This window comes from Stylophora pistillata, chromosome 2 (genome assembly GCF_964205215.1).
Source record: "Stylophora pistillata chromosome 2, jaStyPist1.2, whole genome shotgun sequence".
NCBI classification, from domain to species: domain Eukaryota; kingdom Metazoa; phylum Cnidaria; class Anthozoa; order Scleractinia; family Pocilloporidae; genus Stylophora; species Stylophora pistillata.
In genome coordinates this window covers 51,811,785-51,831,539 of record NC_142520.1, presented here as the reverse complement: position 1 = coordinate 51,831,539, position 19,755 = coordinate 51,811,785, and the positions used below count along the sequence as shown (strand labels likewise).

The window sequence follows — 19,755 nt, the reverse complement described above, 5'->3', positions numbered from 1 at the left end:
TCCTGATTTTTTCCCCTGGGTGAATTGTCGGCTTATGTTTTAGTGTAGCACTAGAATTAAAAGCTTTACCACTCACAGCGGCGCATAGGGCAGAAGTAAGTGTGAGATTCATTAGAACTGCTTATTACAGTATTGAAATAGAGAAGGCCTCTCGGGACCCTTTTACCGGCATAAACGCATACTAACATGCCTTTCTGACAGAAGATTGTCCAAAAAAATAAACTAAGATATTGTAGTGTCTTGATTTATTAATAAAATAAGAGCACTTTAAATTTGAACCAGTTGTATGTTAGAATTATTATCGTGGATGAATAGTTGATAGCGAGTTTAGATTATACCCATAGCGCACACTGTAGGCATTATCATCTATCAAACATTTATTTTTTTGAAAAGCAGTTCCCGCCTTATACTGTAACTAGTATCTAGACATTCAAAAAGCTGTTCAACACCTACATTCATTTACACCCTAAAACGACTTTTACTAGCTAAAAACTTTGTTCACCTATTTTGGTTTAGATCAGAATGCCTGCTATGAATGGCTCGGAAAAACCAAAATGTACGTGGACAATCTTCGCAATCTTACGCAGAGTTTGATAACAGAGAACTGACAGCGGTTTGGAAATGGAAAGAGCAATATCTGAGTTTAGCGTTGATATGAGTAGTCAGTATCGAGAAGCACAGTTACCTAAGCTTACTTCATATTTTCAGACGGTACAAAACGTGGACCCCCCCTACTGGACCCCCTTCCGGACCCCCTTCTGGACCCCCTAACTAGATTAAGAATGGATGAAAGCAACAAATACCTGGTGCGACTTAAGAGGCCGTCATTCAAACATTTGCCTGAATCTTCAAAAAGTGCTACTAGAAATGTCAATTCTCCCGTGTGCTATCGTGGGTGCCATTTTTTTTTATAAGTTAGAGTAGGGACCTCCGCACAAGGCTACCAAACTTCCGGTGATTCCTCCGATCGGTCGCTCCGATCAGATTTTTTCCGCCATTTTGATTACATCATCTCTTTTCTTTGGTTACCACCGCTGACCAAAAGAATTGTGGTCATCCATAAACGGAGCTCTATGGTGGAATGTTGAAGGTAGGTGTATGTGCGATTTTTTCGCATTTTGTATGCAATCTCTACATTCCTGAAGCCATCGATAAACAATCACGACATTGTCTTGCGAGGAACATTGTACAGATTTTTGCAGAAGCCATATTTTTTGCATGTTGCATGCTTAATACCACGACATTTGCATCACACAGAGTCACTGCAATAAGCTTCATATGTGATGAAGCCGTTGTTTTTCAACAGCCTTCTACATTAAGCATGCAGTAGCATGAAAAATTAATTTAATTCACACCATAGATGACAGCTGGAGCTTTTGGTAAGATTGAAGCCGTTAATTTTCTCTTAGAAAAAGAGCTGATCCCTTTGAGAAAAACCAGTTTGGAAGAAACTTACTGCACTTCGCTTCAGAGGCTGGTAATGTCACCATCATCGGGACAGTGCTGTCACGTGGTCTAGATGTTGATTGCAAAGATAGTAATGGCACCACCCCGTTGATGTTGGCTGTTGTAGATAGATGCCGTAAATTATCTTTTAGACAACAGCGCCGATTTCTTTATGACGAGCCAATCGGGAGAAAATTTACTTTACTTCGCTTCATATGGTGGTAATGTCGCCGCCATCACAAAGGTGCTGTCGCTTAGTCTTGCTGTCAATTCAAAAGATCTGTTTCGCCGCACGCCGTTGGAGATCGCTCAACAGAATGGTCAAATGGAGGCTGCAAACTTCCTACTTAGCAAGGGAGGACGTTAGTCTTTAGACTTAAGACCTGGACGACCACCGCTTTATTCCGTATGAGTGTTACCGTTATGCATTCTCATTAACGATGAATTATGAAGTAGCCTTTAGTTTTTCTTACATAATGACTGTAGTCTCCATGAAGCTTAGTAGTTACAGATATTTAAAACCTAATCTATATTTACCGGATTTGCAAACTTCGTTGCAAAAGTCTTATTGTTGAATAGAAAAATCAAAGCTATGTGGCGGAAATCTGTGTGTTAAGTCAAAATGATATTTTAACGAACTGAAAGGTCGTCGAAGTCTATAATGACAGAAAAAATCGATTGATAAATTCAGGCAAAATTGAGGACTGGTCAACAACTAGTTATATGGACAGAAACCCTTTTTTCGTAGGAACAAATAATAGCAGGCACAAAATATAGAATTTCTCTTCTCAAATACAGCGATTTCCTTCTTGATTGTTAAAAACAGATATCATTTGCACACGATATCATCAAAAATTTAGGTTCAAATTATCTGCCCTATCCCGAATAAGACTCTTGCATTGGCTGTTTATGATTCTTAATGTAAATCAACAACCTGGGCCGGGCCGGGCCGGGCCTCCATTTGGTGCGAAGATATGCACAGATATTCGTCTGCGGACATTACTTTTTTTCCAGGAGCTCGAGAAAAACGCGAGCTTCGCAAATACGTATTGCAAATACATAAAAATGTTGTAGAATTTGGTTTACTTATTTTCTGAAGTGGAACCTGGTACAAGTTATGTCATCACATCAGTTGTGGCTATTCTTGCAATAAGACTGTAGTCTACATAGAATTTCGTTTTGTCAACGGAGTTAATAATGTAGAGAGCTTAAAAGCTGACGTTTCGAGTGGCGAAGGGCTAACGCTCGAAATGTCAGCTTTTAAAGTATTCACTGCGGCCAATTTACATTATAAACTCGGTTTCTAAATCAAGTTTTCTCGTTATATTCCCCCGCCATCGCAGTACTACATTTTATTTAGAAACCTTCCTCCTTTATGTATTCTACGTAAGTTAATACTGAGCAATAAATATATTATATACTCAGATACAAGTAAATATATGAAGCTCATATAATTTGAACTGCGGTATTAGATACATATGGTGAACGATCCTCGCAGTAGATAGCGCTATTTAAGCAATAGCGAAAATCAGACCTGAAAAAAATCATGCCTGTTCGTAATAATAACCTGTATCTGAACTGATTATAATTACTTTTTTTAGATATCCAATTGGCTGATTTTTAACTTTGGTGCAATTTTTTCAGCTGCACCGGAGTGCTCGAATTATAAAGTGCTGAACGAATCAGATAGGCACATCTCTTACGGAAGAGGTCAAGAAAAAGACAGTTTCCTGATCCCTGGCTGGTACAGATTTCAGTCTAATTCATACTCAAAGATGCTGGACTATTGCTTCAATCATCACAGATGCCACACAGAGACATAACAGGCTGGTTAAACGGCTCACATCCATTGATAGAAGATGGCATTGTTGACAGGGAAGTTTGTTTCTTTGGATACCAAAAGTGTTGCTACAGAAAAGTTCACATTCGTGTGAGAAGGTGTAATGGGTTTTACGTGTATTACCTAAAACCATCTCCTCCCGGACTTTTTCGTTACTGTGCAGTGTAATGGACCCTAGTGTATTAACAATAATTAACTTGTACTGACCTCAATTTAAGTAACACTTACTACGGATGGAGATCATTGCACCAAGGGTAAAATAAATCAAAACATTTACAGTAAAGTTCCTGTCGATATAATGAGTTTTAATAATCTTTAATAATCTAAATAAGTCGAAAAGATATCCGGGTAACTAAAGGTTTTGTGAGAAAGTAACTTCTGCCAATCATGAGGTCTCAAGTTAGTCTCTAACTGAAACTGCGTTACGTTAGAAACAGTCGACTGGTTATCAACTACAATTTGACAAAAGATGTGGGGAGAGAATTTTAAGAAGCTGAAGTTCAGAGAATTTTCTCTTTGTTGGAGTAGCTTGCGTAGTCTCTGAGTGTTGCCTACACCGTAGGTAAAGAAAAGTTTACAGACATCCTTTAAAAAATAAATAATAACGAGAATGTCAAACTGTTTAGAAACAGGTTGGAGGCATCTTTGTCTTTGATTTAAATTTGATGCCTCTCAGACAATCATGAAAACGACCACCTAATCTGTTTCTTCCTGTTTGTCCGATATAAAGCTATTACCAATGTTAGTACAATAAATTTGTGGGGGTCCAGAGAAAATGGTCGGTTTTTTGTTTGTAGCATTTGCATGGGAGCTGAAATTAAAAATAAGAAGGGACAGGTGTTATATTGCGGGTTTATTTCCGTTGGTGAATTTCCCATCAATTGTCAAACGTTGTCATAACTACAGGATATATTACATATATCTTGTCATTTAAAGATATCAGACATCTCTTTGGCGTGAAAATTTGTTTTCCTTAAAAGACCACAAAGGCCGGGAGATGAAATTCTGCGCCACCACCGCGTTAATACTTTGCCTTTTGTACTGTCAGCGGCTTCGTATGAGCCTTTACTATATCATTACCTTAACGCCTCTCACAGGGTGAGAATGTTTGTGGAGGACAGTCTCGATTGTAGTCTTGCCTGCCTTGAGAACTGTAGTACACAGCGGTTAAAATGAAATCGGTTTTATTCACGTACCTAAGAGAACCAACTAAATAATTAAACACATGCTGTATATATATGCAGGTCTCGAGGGTATTACATCACACCATCACGCCTCGCATTACATCGCGCATATTTCATGCTCGTTGGCATCCTATACACTACATTCCCTCCTTTCCTAAATGTTCAACATACAAATCGAAGCCTTTAAATTAAACCAGTCGCTCGATAAAAGGACAAGAAGTTGAAGATATTCAGTTCATATCATATTCAGTTCATATTCAGTTTATATGGCTTTATAACGATCGGGCGGTCTTACAGTCCGGGTCGACCTCCGAACAGGCCTTCCCACTCCGGTATTTTCATTGTCTGGGAAATGCCTAGGTTGTTCTTGAGAATCCTCAGACGTTCCAGGAATCTCTTTTGGCACCGGTACGACTGTCGTCTCTGAAATTTTGCTTGCCCCTGGGTCATCCACTCGTACTGCAGAACCTGCCTGTACCACTTGGTCTTCGTTGCCATTGGATACATCTCCGTGCTCGTTATACTTCTTTACAAACACAGTGTTTCTTTTCAGTTCGATGCCAGTCTCGTTCCTGAGCGTTACCTCTGACCCCGTCTTATGAACAACCTTAAAGGGATCAGGGTTAAAGTTGGTAGACAGCTTGTTGGTTTTCTCTGCTTTCACAAGAACGGTGTCGCCAACACTTATGCTTTTGGGCGTGGCACCCCTCTTAAGGTCAGCGTAAGGTTTTCCCTTTAATTTACATGACCAATCTCGCTTTTGCACTTCCTCGCCTGGCACACCAACTGTCTCTCTCTTTAGCTCTGGCAGCTTGGATCTCATTTCGCGACCAAACATCATATAACAGGGTGTAGTCCCTGTCGTCGTTTGCGGAGTGGATCTGTACGCCGTCAACCATACCAGCAACTCAGTTCTCCAGTTCCTTCCTTCCAAATGTGCGATCTGTATGCATTTCAGTAACGAGCGATTCTGGCGTTCCACCTCTCCATTGGCTTGTGGCCACAATGGAGTCGTTTTCCGGTGTTCGATACCATTCGTACGTAAAAAGGCTTCAAACTCTTCAGACACGAATTGGGGGCCATTATCTGTCCTTAGCGAGAATGGAAAACCGAATCTTGCAAACATGGGTGCAAGTGCTTCGATGACCTTGGAACTTGTCGTAGACTTCATGATAGCAACCTCTAGGAATCGACTATAGTAATCGACCACCACCAAAATACTCTCTCCTGTGGGTAGGGGTCCTAGTAGATCTGCTCCACAGTCCTGCCAAGGGGCACTTGGAGGAAAAACGCGAGACATCGGCTCTGGGGGGTCAAATCCAGAAGTGACCTGGCAGCCATGACAAATTCTACAAAACTTCTCAACGTCTTTGTCCATTCTTGGCCACCAAACTTTACTGCGGAGACGATACTTCGTTTTGACTATACCCTGGTGCCCTTCGTGTGCTAACCGCACCATCCTGTCGCGCAAGAGCCTGGGAACCACAATCCTTGTGCCTCGAAGCAAGAGTTCACCATACAGACATAATTCGTCCTTGACCTGTGCATACGAGGGAAGTATACACTGGTCCTAGTTCCCTGTCTTAACACATTTCTTCACCTGGGTCAACTCCTCGTCATCATAGGAAGCTTCCTCAATCTCTCTAGGTGATAGAGCAACGGGTACACAGTCCTCAACAATTGCTCTGACATAGTCATACTCCTCTCCATGGTCCACGTGATCCGAATTCAAGCGGGACAACGCGTCTGCTATATTAGTCTTTCCTGGGCGGTACACTACTTTAAAATCGTACCCTTGTAGCCTTAAGACCCATCTCTCTATCCTGGCGCAAGGTCTCGAAGTACTGGAGTAGATACGCTCCAGAGGCTTGTGGTCGGTCTCCAACTCGAAGTCCTGTCCAGAAACATACATGTTAAACCGTTCACATGCCCAAACCAAGGCCAGCGCTTCCTTCTCCGTTTGGCTGTAGCGCCGTTCGACGTCAGTTAAGCTCCTTGATGCGTATGAGACAACTCTCCACATGCCTCTCTGCTGCTGGGTGAGAACTGCCCCTAAGCCAACTGGGGATGCATCAGCAATGATTCGCGTTCTGCAGCCAACCTTAAAATAAGCCAGTGTCTCCGCCTGGGTGATTAGACGCTTTAGTTCCTCAAAAGCTGCTTGTTGCTCATTTCCCCAGTGAAACACTACGCCCTTCCTGGTCAACTCTTGAATAGGTTTCGCTACGGACGCTACGTCTGGCATGAACTTCGAAGAATACTGGACAATACCCATAAACGATCGTACTTCGCTTGCGTCTTTGGGAGGTCTTGCATCTCTAATAGCGGCTATTTTCTCTTCGCATGGATTTATACCGTCACTAGTCAACTCATGGCCAAAGAACGTAAGCTTCGACAACCTAAACTGGCACTTGTCTCCGTTCACCATCAACCCCACTTCACTCAGCCTATCCAACACAGCAAAAAGACGCTTGTCGTGTTCCTCCACGTCACCTCCATGAACAATAAGATCGTCCGCAATGTTGGCAACCCCAGCACAACCCCTTAACACGTCTCTGATGATTTGCTGATACTTTTCTGGTGCCGATGTCACCCCAAACATCAACCGCTTGTACCGATACAGCCCTCGGTGCGTGACGAAAGTAGTAATGTGACGACTTTCCTCGCTGAGCAGGATTTGGTGAAAACCCCACTTGAGATCAATCTTGCTAAACATAGTACTTCCATTCAAGTCATGTAACAGCTCCTCGACGGTTGGAATTGGATGCCGCTCCCTGACGATTGCTTCATTCGCTCGGCGCATGTCAACACAGACCCTCACGTCACCGTCACCTTTGGGAACAACCACCAATGGCGATATCCATCCTGACGGCCCTTCCGGCACTTCCTCTATGATATCCAGCCTCAAAAGTTCATCAAGCTTTGCATCAACCTTCTCTCGCAACCCAAAAGGAATCCTACGTACATGCTGCGCTACAGGCTTCACTGACTCATCAACATGCAGTTTTAATTCGTAACCCTTCAAAAGACCAACACCACTAAATAACTCCTTGTATTTTCCTCTAATGCTGTCGTCTGGTCGTCCTCCGTCAACACTGTTTGCCTGAAAAGGACCAACACGTAGCAGGTTTAGCACCTCGGCAGTTTCGCGCCCCAACAGCGTACGACCATCGCCTTCAACCACTATAAATTCAGCCTTACTTCCGTCTTTAAACGCACACCCAGCGTGCGTGACATCTGCTGTAAAAGTTCCTAGGGTCGATAACGGTTCTACGCCACCATAAGCAAAAATTTCTTTCGCAGACTTCCGAGATTCACACTTGATCCCCTTCTGCTTTAGTAATTCCCAGGTCCGCTGTCCCATAACATTACATGAAGTTCCCGAATCAATAAGAACATCTGGTACGTACACACCACCGATGATCAGCGTTACCAACGCACTTCTTTCTTCCCTGTGGTCATCCAACTGTTCCACTGAAAAGGCATAATCGGGTCTTGACTGACGAGCTGGTGTTGCAAAATCTTTTTTGTCTTCTTCTCGGGAGGCAGGTCCGCGAGTCACTAGATTTGCCTCTTGCCCCAGTCTTCCGCGTCCACGTCCACCCCGACGAAATCCACCTCTGCTATTCCTCGTTCCTTTGGATCCCGACTGGGCGCCGCCTCGCTGATGGAATTGGGGGCATTTGTCTTTGAAATGGCCTATCGTACCGCACTTCCCGCAAGTCTGACCTCGCGCCGGGCACCTCCAATCCTGACTAAAGTGTCCTTCCCGTCCGCAACTAAAGCACGTCTTCAATTTTCTGGGATTCTTGTTTCCATCCACTTTTCCTCTCACTGCATTGACCCGGTCTACCTGGTCCGTGTTGTATTGTTTCAGTTGTCTATCAACTGCTTCTTGGGATCTCTAAACATAGTAAACTAAATTTCGCAGGAGAGTGGAGAAACTGTGGACCAGTTTGTGTGCAGATTGCGTCAGCGAGCAGCGACTTGTGAGTTTGGCGTCAACGAGGACGACTACATTCGGGATCAACTCATAGACAAGTGTTACTCTAGCCACTTGCGCCGGAAGTTCCTGGAAAAGGAAGGGACTGTTACTTTGGGTGATTTGTTGCGGGTTGCGAGATCCCAAGAAGCAGTTGATAGACAACTGAAACAATACAACACGGACCAGGTAGACCGGGTCAATGCATAGAGAGGAAAAGTGGATGGAAACAAGAATCCCAGAAAATTGAAGACGTGCTTTAGTTGCGGACGGGAAGGACACTTTAGTCAGGATTGGAGGTGCCCGGCGCGAGGTCAGACTTGCGGGAAGTGCGGTACGATAGGCCATTTCAAAGACAAATGCCCCCAATTCCATCAGCGAGGCGGCGCCCAGTCGGGATCCAAAGGAACGAGGAATAGCAGAGGTGGATTTCGTCGGGGTGGACGTGGACGCGGAAGACTGGGGCAAGAGGCAAATCTAGTGACTCGCGGACCTGCCTCCCGAGAAGAAGACAAAAAAGATTTTGCAACACCAGCTCGTCAGTCAAGACCCGATTATGCCTTGTTTCAGTTGTCTATCAACTGCTTCTTGGGATCTCGCAACCCGCAACAAATCACCCAAAGTAACAGTCCCTTCCTTTTCCAGGAACTTCCGGCGCAAGTGGCTTGAGTAACACTTGTCTATGAGTTGATCCCGAATGTAGTCGTCCTCGTTGACGCCAAACTCACAAGTCGCTGCTCGCTGACGCAATCTGCACACAAACTGGTCCACAGTTTCTCCACTCTCCTGCGAAATTTGTCTAAACAAATGTCTCTCAAAAGGAACGTTTGACTTGGGAACAAAATAATTGTCAAGTACCTGAAGTGTTGCCTGAAAACTCACATCCTCGCCATCACCGGCTAATGTGAAATAAATTTCTTGAACGTCCATACCAGCAACGTGCAACAGAAGAGCTCGCTTTTGAGCGTCGTTCGAAATACCTTTTCCCGTCACGTACAAATCGAACGCTCGCTTCCATCTCTTCCACCGCTGACTTAAATTGTGTGCCTCTCCCTTCGGATTAAATGGTTCCAATCCACTGACATCTAAAGCAACTGTAGCCATTCCAGAACCATTAATAGAACTGCCAACAGCACCGCTTGTCGTTTCGTCTGATCCACCGTATCCCGGCATCTCTGAAATAAATCCCTGGCGAAATCACTTACGAATTCTCGGACGAAACTCCTGAAACCTTGGACAAAACCTCGAAATCCTTGAAGTCCTCTAAATCTTCACAATTCTCGAAATCCTCGTCGCCAATGTAGTACACAGCGGTTAAAATGAAATCGGTTTTATTCACGTACCTAAGAGAACCAACTAAATAATTAAACACATGCTGTATATATATGCAGGTCTCGAGGGTATTACATCACACCATCACGCCTCGCATTACATCGCGCATATTTCATGCTCGTTGGCATCCTATACACTACAAGAACGACGTCTGCGTTTCATTCAACCTGGCTGTTTTTCCTGTTAGAAAAGGAAAACGTTGGTGTGAGCTTCTATCGATTCATTTCTTCGAAAATGCTGAAAAGCTCATTGCAGATCAGTTTTCACATCACCTCACGTTGAAGGTACATAACTAGTAACATCGGTCCAGCCTACGGGTCGGTATAATGTAAGCAGAAAGTGGAAGTAATTTGAAGTATCAAATAAAACGCCACGCAATAATAACCCAAATTCTTGAAAAGGAACGAGCTTACTTCGTATAATTTGAGAAATACTGAGAATAAGCTTGCAGTTTCACTCTTCCGCATAGGTTTTTCAAACGTAGCTTTAGTTACAGTCGTGCGGTGTTTTGGAATAGCTTTACTCGCCACCTGCGTCAAGTGCCGTCACCAACAAAGTTTAAAACTTTAACTGAAAAAATGCCTCAATTTTCAGAGTGAGTCAATCATTTTTTTTTTTTAATCATATATCTGTTGCATGGTCGCCTTTAAAATGAGTTTATTTATCTTTATATTTCATATTTTATTTATATTCACATAAACTTATACCGTTATTCCTGAAGGATCTGTTTGTAAATAAGGTTGACTTGACTTGAAGTGCGTCAGTAATGTCAGCTCAAGTTGGAACACAATTCAAAACATACAGAGTTAGAAGTCTTACTTAACGTCAATGTGGAATATGTTTGCAAAACTCTCTCGCTAATAGTCTGCCACTAAAATTACATATATATTAGGAAAGAAATAAATTAGAAAGATCCCAATCATGTGTAAACTTTTCTGTACGAAAAATAAGTAAACTCAGCTTTGACACTCATTCATGCCACGTGTGCATGTATATGTTGGTAGATTCAGCTAACGGAAAATATTCAGATATACAGTCTCCATGACCTTGGCCATGAGGCGTCGTGGTACCTATCTTAATAAAATAAGGCAGATCTCCTGTAGGGTTAGATAAATTATGCCGGCATGAATTTTGCCTGGCATAATACTATATTCAAAGCATTGAGCATAATACCGGTATGATGACCAAACCTCCCTTGTTATAACAAGAAATAAATTCTGTAGCTTGAGTAATGTCAACAGTGAGCCTACTTTTCTCGCTAGGACTTTAGGAATTTTTACCACAGAAAATTGTGTTTTGAACTTCTATTCAAAGCAGCTGTTGCATTCTTGGTATCACGAGTGAGGAGGCAGAGACAGCCTGAAGGGCTATAAAAAGTTTTATTACACGACTCGGGCAGTCAGAGGGCCAATAACTAAAATCAACCAATCAAAATGCTCTATTGCCGGTTAATATTCTCTCAGTATTAGACCGGGCACTGTCCCGAATGGTCCCGAATGATACCGCACTTGTGTCCCTTTGAACTTTAGTCGTACAATAAATCACTTATTAACCAAGCTTGCTCGGGACCCTACTGGAAGAATATCGGCCCTCGGTCTTTTTTGTACGGACCGAGCTGCGCTCGGTCCGTACTGTCAAGACCTCGGGCCAATATTCTCCCAGTACGGCCCTCGCGCTTGGTTAATAAGATATATTTATAAGGAGTCATAACACTGAGCATAAATAAAAATTTCGAGCAATTTGTTTTGGTGTAATGCTGTGTTTTCAGGGGTGAAGCTCTTTTATTTTGAATAAAAGATTACAAATGTGAACATGTTTAATTAGAAACGGGGTGGGAGGTATCATTAAGCCTCTCAAACAGTCACGAACACGATCACCCTAACCTTTGCTTTTTCCTGTTTGTCCCAACGTATTCAAAGCTTTTATCACAAAGCTCGAGTGCTATACATTGGTAGGAGTACGATAAAAGGGGCTTGTAATTTTTGTTTAACTTTTGAGATCTGAAATTTAAAAGTAGAAGGGACAGGTATTGTTTCGCGCGTCAGTTTCCGCTGTATATTACTCATCAATTATTAAATATTGTCATTTCTCTGAAAAGCTTCGCATTAACTACGTACTGTATCAGAATACAATGTATGCATGTATAAATTATACCTTGTCGTTTGAAGTGTGCCTATAATCTATCTGAGACAAACATGTTATAAAAGCGATGAAATTCTTTACCGCCATTGTGTTAATATTTCGCCTATCGCACTGTCATCGACGTGTTGCTGAAATTATAACAGCTTCGTATGAGCCTCTGCCATACCACCACCTTAACGCATCCCACGTAGTGAGAAAGCTTGTGGAGGACATCCTCGATTGTAGCCTAGCTTGCCTTGAGAACAACCTCTGTGTTTCATTCAACCTTGCTGTTTTTTCTGATAGTGAAGGAAAACGCTGGTGTGATCTTTTATCGTCCCATGTCTACAACAACACTGAAAAGCTCATTGCAGATCAGTATTCACATCATCTTACGTTAAAGGTATGGCTAATAACACTAGTGTAGGCTGTTAGATTGGTCTACCGTGAGTATAAAAAAAAAAAGCATGATTTCGAATCTAAAGGCAGGTAACGGTGTACCTCTAATTTCAAACGCAAAAAGAATTTACCGAACAGTCAGGTGGAATGTTTGCGTGCAAAACCTTTCAACCGATCTGTCACTCTAACATTAAACGAGGGAAGACAGAAAATGGCTGAATCATGTGTACCATATAATGAAAGAAAAAACGTGCACTCAGTTCCTGACAGTTATTTGTCCTGGTGAACCTTTACGAAAGTCCTGTGTTTTTACATTGATCCTTGATGTCCTATACGGGGAGATAGATTCAACCAACTACAAATACTCTCCAGTCTGTATCAAGCGGTCATCCACGGGGAATGGCAATGTGACTGCAAAATACAGGATCCACAGATTAAAAAACATAATAATAATGAAAAACATACACAACGCCACTTCATGCCATAATTGTGCACCTTAGACACAGAGTCTCGCTCAAAAATATTATCAACGGGAGAGACAAAAGAACTTTCTCGATCAAAAGGCGCTCCGTTGTTTCTCCTGACTTACAAAAGGTCCTCAGGTGTTGAGGTTTGTAAACAACTTAAAGGAGCTGATTTTTTTTTTATTTTGGAGCTCAACAAAATTTGAACTCTGGAAACGAATGATAAAAGGGAACGAAACTACCAGGCTGTTCTGTCAGTGCTGAATCACGTTCATTTGTAAATAACAAAAACGACAAATTATCTGTTCATATATTGTGTACTGCGGTATTAGATACATATGATGCACGATCCTTGCACTAGTATCGCAGAGGTCAGTGGTTCGAATCCCGTACAGGCCTGATTTTTTCAGGTCTGATTTTCGCTATTGCTTAAATAGCGCTATCTACTGCGAGGATCGTGCATCATATGTATCTAATACCGCATTACACAATATATGAACTTCATATATTGCATTGTATTTCAATTATCACTTTCACGGGTTTAGTACGAATCACCTTAACGGCTTGCTCCCAGTTGGCTTGTTAGCTCAATTGGTAGAGCGCTGCACCAGTATCACAGAGGTCAGTGGTTCGAATCCCGTACAGGCCTGATTTTTTTCAGGTCTGATTTTCGCTATTGCTTAAATAGCGCTATCTACTGTGAGGATCGTGCATCATATGTAAATTATCTGTTGTTTGTCACCTTTTGATGCCTAAATGATCACCGGCTTGAAATGCAATCGACATATCAATGATGATTTCATGAACTTGATAATGTTTATTTTAGAATCCTTGTGCCGAAAAAACTTGTTCAAGCCATGGGATATGTTCACCAATTTCGTTCAGAGACAGAATCCACAAGTGCGTTTGTTACCCGGGCTACCTTGGCAGTGACTGTGAAATTGGTACGCAACTATTCAGTTTTTCCTTTGTGTTTTTAACTGAATTGATTAATACATGCTATGGTATTTATAATGAACAATTATTCTTTGAAACCGAGGTGAATAGTGGCTAAATATTTACCTCGCCGCTTCGCGGCTCGGTAAATATTCCCAAAGGCCACTATTCACCGAGACTGAAAAGAATAATTGTTTTAGTATATACACGCGAAGTGATCTTGACGAAATTAAAAGGAAGCCATTTAAAGGTAATTTTTGCTTCTGAAACTTTAGCGAAACGCGAGTTTACGCCCGCCATTTTTGTTTTTCACGTTATCCACTCGCTCGAAGGTGTACATTGTTGTTTAGCCCGAGATACCGAACCAATCAGATTGCTTGAAACGCCAAGATCACTGAGTGTGTAGATACTAACAATAATTGACCTGAATAATGGATCACTGATTTGTCTCTAGGTAGTCATATTTTTTTTGTTTGAAGCCAAGTCACAACCCATCCTTTCGAAAGGACGTTGAATCGATCCCTTCCGGACTGCCCTTGGGTTTCCATCCTAACACTAGTGTAAGAAGAGGTAGAATTTACTAAAGCCCTTTTGGGTCTTCGTCTCGTCTTAAGCACCCTTTAGGAGCTCCACAGCATGTTACACATAAGATATCATCAGTGCTGACAGAAGGGACATGCGAGCGGTACTTGGAGATTTTTTAAAGAACATAACTGAATTGTAATTAAGAAAATTCCCGGCTAAAAAGGAGTCGGGCGATCTAATGTATACCCACACGATGGTTTTGAAACTTTGATTTGCATTTTTTCCCCAATTGATAAAAACTTGTTGTTGGTCTCAAATGATATGCATGAGTTGTTTTATTAAGTAATCAATGATTTCGAGTGCAGTTTGGGATAAATCAGCACAAGTAATTTTTTTGAGGGCTGCTGCTGTTTATAGACGTTTCTGGAATCCCAAGACTTCCAGAGTTTTATTTAGTTGTTCTTGCTTTGTTGGCTGTTTATGCTCTTCTCATTCTCCCTATATATAAATCTATGAATTAAAACGGCTTTCTTCTAATCTGTCCACCATTTTGTTTTGTTGCACTTTCGCGACTTTCCCGTCAGTCAATTTAATTTCAACTTAATTTCTGCACTCAATTTCAACTTTTTTTCCTCAGTTTTAGCTTTCTTCACTGCTTGGGATGTCTTGACGGGTTTTCGACCACGGAGCATGCTAAAATTTTTGCGTGCATGTAATATGCATGCAAAAATTCCAGCTTGCTCTTTGGCCGAGAACACGTCAATTGAAATTAACGTCAAAACGAACAGAGCTAAAGATAGTGTGATTCGCTAACAAATCGTATTCATAAGAGCCAATCAGATTGCAAGGATCACCAATGATTTTAAAATGGATGTAGTAAAGCATGATAAAAACCCTAACAATCTTAGTAGGAATAAAGTTGCTTAAACTCTCGCTTTGAACGACGCCATTTGTATTTTTTTTTTGACCTAGAAAAAAATGTGTCTATCTTTTTTTCACAGTCCAAGTGGGTTGCATTAATTACACTGTGCTGAGCGAACCCGATCGCCATACGTCTTACGAGAGAGGGTCGAACTCGGACGCATCCCTCGTACCTGGGTGGTACAGATTCCAGTCTGGTTCGTACACTAAAATGTTGGACTACTGTTTCAGTCATCACAGATGTCTTACAGACATGACAGGCTTCTTGAACGGGACACATCCATCCCTTGAGGATGGCATTGTTGACAGGGAGGCGTGCTTTCACGGCTTTTATGATTGTTGCTACGAACGAGTTCAAATTCAAGTGAGAAGATGTGAGGGGTTTTATGTTTACTACCTAAAGCCGTCACCTGCAGGAAAGTTTCGCTATTGTGCAATTGCGTAGGGTAGACTTATGGCCGCCGAACGACAGCCGCTGAGTAGAGACGCTTTTCTTTAGTTGTCACGTTAGACACCGTTATATTCATAATTTTAGCTTCTCTCGTTCCCAGACCTATCACTGCTAGGCGGTTGCAACAATTCAGTTAGGGTTACATAGTAGAATCTGGGTACGAAATTATGGTTTAGCTATTATATATTATGATTATTATGGTTTATAAGGCCAGAGCGAGGACAAAACTACTCTTAATAAGGTGGAGGAGAGTCAAGATGGCAAGGAGCATGGAGGCAGTGTGGTCGAGTGGTCAGCGTGTCGGACTTGCAATCCGCCGCTCCCGGGTTCAAGTCCCGCCCTGCCCACTACTTGGATTTGTTTCACGGTAGCCCCGAGTTTCGGATCCTTGGCCATGCTTGAAATATAGCCAACTGGTTTGCCTTCGGCCAGTTGGGATTCTTAACAACGTTATTTTCAATTTGAATTATTTGTTTAAGTTGTTTCGTGAAAACCTGTAAACTAGCTTCTAGCTAAGTGTTTCTTCACGTTAAAATGTTTATTATTATTATTATTATTATTAGGAGCATTGCTGAGTTCTCATACACCAATCACATTACATCACATGAGAGACAAGAGACCGCACCGGTATTTATTTGGGGAGGCGGAGTGGGGGACGATTTTGGTTGTGTCACGATATAATTTACCTTATCCCCCCGACGACACTGTAGTATTCCGATGATATACCCCATCCCACTCTCGTGTCTGTAGTGGTCAATTTGCGATAGTATTCCCTTTATGCTTTTTTGGCGACGACCGAGAGTTTATAATCTCTTTTATTATATGGCTGTGTCTCACAAGGACTGGGAACTACCGAATTCACGAATTTGATTGGCTGTAATCAATATTGAAAGCGGTCTAGATTTTCCCATCTAGACCGCATCTAGATCGGTCTAGAATAAAAAGTTACAAAGAATACAATGTTCCGTTGCTTTGTAGACGCAGCCATATAATAAACATCTTATTAACCGCGCTAGGTCGGTCTGTATGGCAGAATCTTGACCCCGGTCGCTGGTACAGAGAAACTGTGAAATATTCAGCAAGCAACCGTGGACGATAATCCTACTCTTGTACGTTGGATCAGCAGTGATCTAATCGGCCCAAAATAACGAATATAAATATAGAGGCAAGACCGATACAACGTAGATAAGTTTTAAGAGAGAGCACTATATTTCGGCTAACCAAACCAGCCTTCTTAAGGTGCAGCGGTCTGGGTACGATTTGCCACCATAAAGGCTCTTGGGATCGTTTGGAGGGACAACGTGAGGGTAAATAAACATGACGCACTATAACTGCCGTATTCCAGGCTGCACTAGTAGTTACAGAAATGCACCTAACCTTCAGTATCATAGAATTCCTAAAGACTCTGATATATGTAGAAAGTATGTGGTTCTTATGAGGAACGAGACGCTGAAATTAGACTCTACGAGTACGCGGATTTGCTCAGCTCATTTCGATAGAGGAAAAAAACTTAGCTGAACACACTTACCTTCAAGTTTTCCATGGCCAAAACCGACAGCTCCACGTAGAGAACTCAAGAGGGCCAGTTCCAAAGATGCGCAGAAAATGGAGCAAACCAAAAAAAAGAAAACAACACTAGCTCGAATTCGGCTCAAATTACCACTGTTGTAGTTTGCTGTTCACCTCTTTTATGTTGTTGTTTTCTTTCCCCAACTGCCGTATCTCTCCCTTTTCTCCCTTCTTGTTCACTTGTTTGTATTCTGTTATATGAAATGTTTAGTTGGTCACCAGTAAGTAATGCTTGTATTTCCACGCTGGTACTGGTGCCAGCATTAACATTAATATTTTCCGACTGTTCTTTAAATTTAAAGTTTGCTTCCAGTGGTAACTGACCAAGTGTTGTTTTTATCTTTTCGGTTTGTTCCATTTTCTGCGCATCTTCGAAATTGACCTTCTTGAGTTCTCTACGTGGAGCTGTCAGTTTTGTCCATGGAAAAATTGAAGGCAAGCGTGATTTGCTAAGTTTTACTCCTCCATCGAAATGAGCTGAGCAAATCCGCGTACTCCTAGAGTCTAATTACAGCGTCTCGTTCCTCATAAGAACCACGTACTTTCTACGAATATTAGGGTCTTTGGGAATTCTATGATACTGAAGGTTAGGTGCATTTCTGTAACTATTAGTGCAGCCTGGAATGCAGCAGTTATAGTGCGCCATGTTTGTTTACCTTCACGTTGTCCCTCCAAACGATCCCAAGAGTCTTTATGGTGGCAAATCGTACCCAAAGCACTGCTCGTTTAGAAAATGGCTAATTAAGGTGGTACTCAGATAGCTGTATGATGTAATAGCGGAAATATGAAAAACTAATTTGATTGACAATTAGATAACAATTAAAAATAGAAATAGTAAAAGTGATTTCCAAGAGAGACTCGATCCCCAAGGCCAGAGAAGCTTTTTTAATTTCACGAGGCAGTACTATTTATCCCGATGGCCTTAACGCTCGCGAAGAAATGTATTAGTGTTTTTCCTTCAACTATTCTTACCTCAAATTATTTAATTTATTCAATTTAACCTACTTTACTTCTATTTTTATTTACTAGGCTATTTTTAATTGTTATCTCATTTTCAATCAAATTAGTATTTCCGCTATTACATCATACAGCTATCTGCACCTGAAGAAGGCTGGTTTGGCCAGCCGAATTATAGTGCTCCGTCTTAAAACTTATCTACGTTGTATCTGTCTTGCCTCTATATTTATGCTGATACAGACCTCACTGCGTTCGGTCTGTACTTGCGACCTCGGTCAAGATTCTCTCATACAGACCTCCCGCTCGGTTAATAAGAACTAAGTAACAACTGATCTCCCACCGTTCCCTCTGAAAAACACGTGCCCCTCGCCCCACCCCCCTCAAAAAAATTGTTCGACCACCTCCCTAAGCGAAAAATTATGACTGGTCCCTAAAGGGAACTAGAGGGAATAAGTGGCAGCGTTATTTAACATAGCGACGGTCGAGGTTCAGAAAGGGTACAAGGCTCGAAATTAAAAGAAATTCCGAGTCGCCTTTTGGCAACTATCAGAGAAAAAATGGTCGCCAAGTGCAAAAATGCAGTCGCCAGATAGTACAAGAACAGAAATCAGATTAGAGCCTTATTCAATTGGCGTTGTTGTTCGGCTTCTGGTGGATTGTGGCTGCGATCGTGGGGTAGACCGAAATACTCGATCTTGAATGACTTAAAACATGAAAACACAAAAGAAGAAACTCCGAAAGACTTTTGCATGACAATCTTACCTTAAGCAGTAAGCGAAAAAAGTAATAAGAACATTTCAGGGCTACTTTAGCAAAGAAAATATGTCACATACATGCAACTCGAGATCTAAGAAATCCTGGACCTTCTGGCAATATTTTGGATCTGGTCCTAACCAATAATGACATCTTGGTTGAAGATGTAGCGGTGCATCCGCATGCATTTGACTCAGACCATCATCCCCTTACCTTCAAGTTTCGTACTGAGATGAGAAGGCCTAATAACATTCAGCGTAAGGTATATTGTTACAAAAAGGCTGATTTTAAAGGTTTGCAGGAGACCTTACAATCTATTCCCTGGAATCTAGTTACATGCGATAACTGTATCGATACAGGTCTGTTAAAGTTTCAGGATCTTCTGTTTTCTGCTGTCAATCAACATATACCCCGGATAACACTCAAGCGTCGCTCTAGGCCTCCTTGGATTTGCAATGATATAATGAAACTAATTAGGAAGAAGAGGAAATTATGGAAGCAAGTTAAATCTAATGGTTCACCGGACATATTCTTAAAATTCAAGGAGCTGAGAAAGAAAACAAAGAGACTTATTAATACAAGTTACTACAATTATCTTCAATCTCTGTCTGGAAAACTTCAGGACAACCCTAAACATTTCTGGAAATTTTACTCCGTTAAATCTAAAACTAAGAGAATTCCAGATACTGTAATTTATGATAATGTTTGTTCTACAGATGCGTCTTCCAAGGCGGAACTTTTTAATAAGTTCTTCCACTCAATTTATTCAAAGGATTCAGCTGATGTTAGCTGTCCGACTACAGATGTTGTGAATCCAAATTTGTTACTGAACGTTACAACTACACCATTTGAAGTGCAGGGAATTCTAAGTAGGC

The 19,755-nt window shown here is 41.7% G+C and overlaps 1 protein-coding gene across 1 annotated transcript; it reads left to right on the top strand.

The window, feature by feature from the left end:
* Window positions 1–11,892: 11,892 nt before the first annotated feature.
* Window positions 11,893–16,218, top strand: LOC148740239 (uncharacterized). Its single transcript, XM_088748457.1, has 3 exons — window positions 11,893–12,308; window positions 13,595–13,712; window positions 15,231–16,218. Exons 1-3 carry the CDS (start codon window positions 11,994–11,996, stop codon window positions 15,593–15,595), a joined length of 798 nt encoding a protein of 265 aa, XP_088604583.1. The 5' UTR covers window positions 11,893–11,993; the 3' UTR covers window positions 15,596–16,218.
* Window positions 16,219–19,755: the final 3,537 nt, after the last annotated feature.